A 6,417-nucleotide genomic window follows, 5' to 3' on the forward strand; every position below is an offset into this window, starting at 1 on the left:
CTTCACTCAGTAATAAATATTTCTGTTCAGACGCATCAGACCGTCAGGCTCGCTCTGCCAGCCTCTCCAGCGATGACATCACTGGTCTCAGCCAATCACAGCAGACCCTGTCACGGAGCTCCACCCTTCCATATGATCACACACCCCAGAGGGCCCAGCCGCAGCGTGGAGGCGGGGTCAGGAGTAAGACCCGCCCTGCTTCTCCTGGAAGTGAGATGGTGACGCTGGAAGAGTTCCTGCAGGAGAGCAACCTGCAGTCTCCTCCTGTGGTGAGATTTTAAGAAGTAGCATTAAAGCAAATATTTATGCAAAACAGCGGTTATCGTTAGATGATGCAGCTAATGATAGAAGCACAGAGCTGAGCTAGAAGTAATTCAGATTTTAGGTCATGGAGGGAGAATCAGCTTCACGCTGCAGACGGGGCCTCAGTGATTGTAAAGTTCTGCAAATCAACGACCACACCTGGCTTAAATTTAGCCGACCTCCCCTTCAGGGTCATCTCCCCGCGCTCCTCTGAACCACTTTCCGGGCTCCCAGTGGACATCCCGTTCTGGTCACTGCACCCACAGACCTGTGCAGAGTGCTTGGATTTCACGTGGAGGATCATCACGGCCAATTCATCCATAGTGACTGAGCCTGAGAGCGGACGTGAACACGCACATATTTTTGCGCTGCGAGTTCAACTCTGAGGGTCAGACGGTCAGTAAGGACGCTTCTGTAACACCCTGAGGTGTCTGAGGGAGAACTTCCTGCTCGCGCCCACTAAAAGCACGATCATGAAATCAAAGCAGACGATTTGTGCTGAAACTGATGACTTTCAGTGCGTCGGTGGGGGTGGAGTATTTGAACCCAAACCACGATCTTTGTCCAAACCTCATTTTAAAACCTGTGATTTAAACTTGATTCAGTGATGATTCACTCGGCCACCAAACGTGCCCTTTAACAGTGGAAAATATCAGTTTTGTGTGCACGGATGTGATGGAGAGCAGACATGCAGACTCATGTTCAGGAACAGCAAAATAAGGAGAAATTAATAGATTAACCTGACAGTCTTCACAGCTGAACTGTGGAGCATGCTGCCATAGTGTGCTTGTTTTTAATATCACACCATCATAATCACAATCCTCCACTTCCTGTTTTTAATACCGTGTAGGAGATTCAGCGTGTAAACACTGGATCAGAGCGATGATCTAACGATAGCAGCTGCCATAGAAGAAGGGGGTTTTTGCTTTTTATGCAGGGGGGTGAAACTGGATGATGACGTCTGATCACATACATAAAAACATGAAGGGGAAGTTTGTCACTGTAGTGATCAGACCCTCCCTGAAGATAGCATGCTGCCTGTTTTTACTCATTTACTTTTCTGCTTCAAACTCTCACTGATTACACTGTGGAACATTTGCTGCCTGCAGCGTTACGACGGACCGCATCCTCTGAAATCTGCTGAGCGTTCATCAGAGACTCTATAAAGCCTGAAAGGGAAGCAAAAGCCCCAATAACAATAAGAAAATGTAGGAAATGAAGCATTTAATAATATTATAGCACACAGGCAGCAGCAGTGCAGCTTCTCTCTTTAGCAGCAGATGAAATATTTCTTCTTGAAGCTCAGCATTTCTGTCGCTGCAGAGCATTTAGGACAGACTTTTGGGGGGCAGGAAGGAGGAGAAATGAGGAATTTAACTGAAGCAGAGCATGAAAGCAACTATATATTCAGGTGCAACTGATGGAAACTCAGGACTTTGCAGAAGCAGTTTTTGTTGCCTGCGGGTGGCTGACAGTTACATTTTTTCCTATGATTTTAATACATCCCTGCAGCCTTAGCAGCAGCAGAAAAAACCTCACAGGGCACCCGACAGTTCATCCTGATATCAGAACATATTCATTCACTCACCTGAATTTCTGTTTCCCCAGAGGAACACATGGAAACCCTGCTCGTTTTCACCCGTCATAGATTTTCTCATTGTAAGTTGATCACATGCAGAACTTTTTGCTCCCACTGGCACTTCTTTAATTGTAGCATCGCGTTAATAGTTCCTCATCAGAAAAAGCAAATGTCTACCAGATGTCAGGCTCGATGTTACTGATGGTTTCCCTGCGAGCCGCAGACGCTCATTTCCACGTCATCGTCCGGTCATATCAAAGTGCTTCTTTCGCCTCTGATCTTATTGATCTGAGGGACACCCGGTCCACAAATCAGCTCTTTATTTCTCCAGCTGGTCATCCTCACATGCAGAGAATGAACACTCTGTTAGTCTGATCTCAGCACACCCACAATAATTCTTATTAATGATCCTGTGGGGGGGGGGGGGTGCAGTCTGTGAAGTCAACCACTAAACGCAGGTCTCAGGAGAGGCTGTCCAGTTTAAACCAGTTGAATTAATCTCTGCGATCAGCACCGATTCCCACCCAAACTTCAAAGGTTGGATTTGTGAGCCACCGCTGAGCAAAAGTCATTTTAAACTCACCGCCTGAGGTGGAAGTGACTACAAAAGGGAAGAAGACAGTAATGAAAATATTCTTGAACTTGTGGTTTGGTGGTGATTTCACTGCTGCTGATGATGAGAGACGTCCGGGAGTGACCGAGTGCTCAGCTTTAGAATCTTCAACATTCAGCCAGACAAACAGCCTGAACCAAAACACACAGCGCTACACACTTCTGAAAAGAGCACAGCTTTGTTGGGAACAGGAAGACAGCAGAGAGGCTGAGACAGGCTTAACAGATCCCAGTTTAATCCCGGCATTCCTCAGTCTCCAGCCAATGGTCAGCCACCACCTGGAGCTTGTACAGTCATAAACGCAGAAGAGAAAAAAATTTAACAGCACCACCACCAGGTATGGAGGTGCAAATATAATGCATCAGGCTGTGACCTGGGTCATAACACTGCAAATGCTCCTCATATGGGCTGCAACTGAAGCCTGCTCACATCTGATTGGTCAGTTGATTCTAAACAAAGTCAAAGCTTGAGATGGCGCGGATGCAGATATCGGGTTCAGGTTTCCTTAAAGGCGATCCCTGATCTGATCCCTTCCAGCTCCAAAGTTCTTATTCTGGTCTGTGTTTTGGCCTTTGCCTTTTTTTTAGCCCCACACTGACCATTAAAATCTCCTCTTTGGTCTTCAGGTGTCCACGGGAAGCAGGGAGGACCTGGTGACGGACTATTTCACCAGAAGCCCCGCCCCCTCTGGGCCCACCAGCAGAGATCAGGTGACTCCCACCAGCTATGTCACGCCAACTGTGCAGTCATCCAATCAGAGGCCGGGGCAGAGTGTGAAGCCTTTGCCCCGTCAGCCTGTGGGCCAATCACCCGCCTCGGGTCAGCGAAGCAGCCAATCACTGAATAGGGCCTTCAGCCTGGCCTCGGCCGATCTGCTGCGTTCCAATGGGCCGGACAGCTTCAGAGGAAACGAGGGCTCACCCAGTCAGGCCGACGTGGTGGTTCGACGGCAAGGGGGCGGGAGTAACGGGAGGGAGCGGCCGCTGTCGGCTCGTTTTACCACCCTGTCCAATCAGAATGCAGACGGCAGCTTCCTGAACCCGACCATCCACCACTCGACTTCCCTTAACCTGCAGGCAGAGCGCTACGCGGAGAGAGAGCGGGACAGAGGGCGGAGTGCCACTTCCCGGAACAGCCTCCACCGTGGAGAGGTCGCCATGGTAACCCCCGTGAGAGCGGTGCCCGCCACTCCTCCTGACGAATCCCCAGAGTACAGCGAGGTCCTTAGGGAGGGGCGGTCAGGTGACTCCTCCCACACAAAGAAAGATGGCAAGAGAGGGAGGTGTGGCTCTGTGGAACGCCCGAAGAGCATGCCGGCATCGCCCGACCCCAACAACGACCCCCAAACGGTGTGGTACGAGTATGGCTGTGTCTAAATACTGGAGCTTTATGTCCCACATCCAGACTCAGTGACAGGAAGTGGGTCTGAACTCTGATCCTGCTCCAAACCCCCGAAGCAACTCCGCATTCACACTTCCTGTTTGGGAAGCTTTTTTGTAAATAAATGCACACTGGTGAGTCAGTCACATGATCATCTCTCTGAGGTGGATGCAGGACTGGATGGAGCGGCATTTTTGCTGACACCACAACACTATCGGCACTTCCCGCGGGGGGGTTAGAGCGCAATGCAGCCAGGCGCTTCCTGCTCCATCACCTCCACCCTGCAGTGACCACAACACTACGAGCGGCCCCATCTACCTGCTGGATTCTCGACACAACTCTCCTGAAGCACCTGAATGTATGAGACTTCTACGCTTTGCTGCTCTCCTCTGATATCAGCACCAAACACTGGAGGAGGAGGAGGAGGAGGAGGAGGAGGAGGAGGACGGGGTAAACAGGACGGCAGAGGGCCTCCTCCCTGTTAAATTACAGCCCTGCTCCCTCCATCTTTAGATTCTATCCCAGCATGCAACACTCTGACACTTTACTGGAAATGTTGCTCAACCCAAACTGACACTAGACACACACACGCGCACACACACACACATATATTTATATAATGATATAGAGACACTCAGGCTTTGTCCTTGGGGGGTTTCTGTGGCTTCTCTGGCCGCTCAGCTGGATTTAATTCACACACACACACACGCACACACACGTGTGCGCTCTCACTCAGCACCGGGTGAAACGCTCCTAACGTTAGCACACGCACACACGCAGAGTTTAGGGACCCTGCAGCTGTTTGAATCTGGTGAGAATAAAATCATTCACGCTTTTCCTCTGAGCCAAAAGAAAATCACAGTTTTGGGGTTTTTGTTAATTATAGATAGAACACACTCACACACACACACACACACACACACACACTCAGAGATAAGGAGGAAGATTCCCGCCTGTCAGCCTCATTCCTAGGTTTCTGCTCATTAGCTTAATTGGAGATTGTAGGATGGCCATAGGTGAGACTGGTGACCTGTCCAGGTGTACCTGCCTCCCAGTTTAAGACTTTCATCTCATTTAGAGATTTTATTTCATGTCCGAGTGAAGAGTTCAGAGCACCATGAATGATTTTAGTCTTTTTCCCCTCTGACTGAGTTTACAGACTCTTTGGGGGAGGAAGAGGAGGCAGAAAAGACTGAAGGTGTCTTTCAGACACAGGTGATGATATTTAATGACTGACTGAGCTTTAGTGTGACCTGCTGTTTCCTGTTGCATCAGAAATGATGACAAAGCACTACATTATTACTTAGAATGATGATGATGATGGTAAAGAGGAAGACGTAACACTGGAGTCTAGAAACAGATTGATGAGTTAAATTATTCCTCCTGGAATGTGTACATGTTTGATTTGATGACTTTTTTTTAAAAAAAAACTCTTTACTTTGAAAATACCAAATGACTTCCTGTAAGCTGCCACAGGTTGATGCACTCATGTTACCTGTGTGTTTTCTTTGTGTCCCGTTGCTTTAAAGCAGACCTGTTCTGCTCCTTCCAGCTCTTTTTATTCCTGGACCCTGTTAGAGCGGCTTTGCATGAGTCACAATTCAGAAAAATCTTCTTTGCATGAAACCAAACTTCAGTGCAGCCATCCGTTCATCCAGTCTCAATTGAGCTGTTTTAGCTCCTCCTCCTTCAAGGAAGGATTCACGCATACGTTTCCCATCTCTCGCCAGCCAATCAAATCTTCCAGTTCCACTACGAGCCAATCAAATCACATTATGAAAATGCCCAAGAGCAAGGTGGCTGCTTTTTGTTTGTGTGCTTATAAAAGCCCATTTTTAGAGAACTTTCTCCTGATTGGCTGCCCCTGACAAACAGAAGGTTTGATGACTTAGATCTCTGAGCAGAAAAACCTCCTGAGCTGTTGGCTCCCAGGGATTACCTGCTGTATGGACAGATATGTGACAGGAAGAAGAACAGGTCCACTTTGTTTCTCTCTTCCTATTTGACTTCCTGCATGCCCGCCTTGTCCAGTCAGACCTTGGTGTCACCGTGCCGCATCATCACGAGGAGGAAGTGAAAGGCGAGCTGGCGTCAGTGACGTTTCCTGCTGTTGTTCGCTCTGAGAACATTTCTGCTGTGATGACTGTAAAGATGTTTTTGAAACAAACACATGAACGCTTTTTGTTAATAAAGATTTTTAAAGTTTGAACTGTGAGCTGCTCTTTGATGTGTCCTCAGACTCGCACGCCTTCACACCTGAACAGAAACCACAGAGCACAGTTTGGCGTTGGTGTCGGTAGTTCATGTTTTTGTAGATGAAGCCCACTTAAATGATAAACAGGAAGTCATTCCTCCATGAGTGTCATTAACAGCTGATTATGACAAAGCATTTACTGAGTGGCACAAAGAAGTCTCAATCAGACAAGCGGAGTGTGAGGGGAGCCATGATCATACCTTTCTTCAATCTGAGCACTTAAACCTCTGCTGCAAGTTTCATTCACCCAGTCTTACACACACACACACACACAGGTCATGGCTGCAC

General features: G+C 48.2%; 1 protein-coding gene across 2 annotated transcripts in view; it reads left to right on the forward strand.

The window, feature by feature from the left end:
* LOC115801402 (protein Daple-like) overlaps nucleotides 1–6,081 on the forward strand; it is a 48,619-nt gene extending 42,538 nt beyond the window's left edge. For both annotated transcript variants that reach the window (XM_030759197.1, XM_030759196.1), the window contains exons 30-31: nucleotides 31–269; nucleotides 3,122–6,081. In XM_030759197.1, the coding sequence (XP_030615057.1) occupies nucleotides 31–269; nucleotides 3,122–3,871 (989 nt within the window). In that variant the 3' untranslated portion in view covers nucleotides 3,872–6,081. The remainder of the gene's footprint in view (nucleotides 1–30; nucleotides 270–3,121) is intronic.
* Nucleotides 6,082–6,417: the final 336 nt, after the last annotated feature.

This window comes from Archocentrus centrarchus, chromosome 22 (genome assembly GCF_007364275.1).
Source record: "Archocentrus centrarchus isolate MPI-CPG fArcCen1 chromosome 22, fArcCen1, whole genome shotgun sequence".
NCBI lineage: Eukaryota > Metazoa > Chordata > Actinopteri > Cichliformes > Cichlidae > Archocentrus > Archocentrus centrarchus.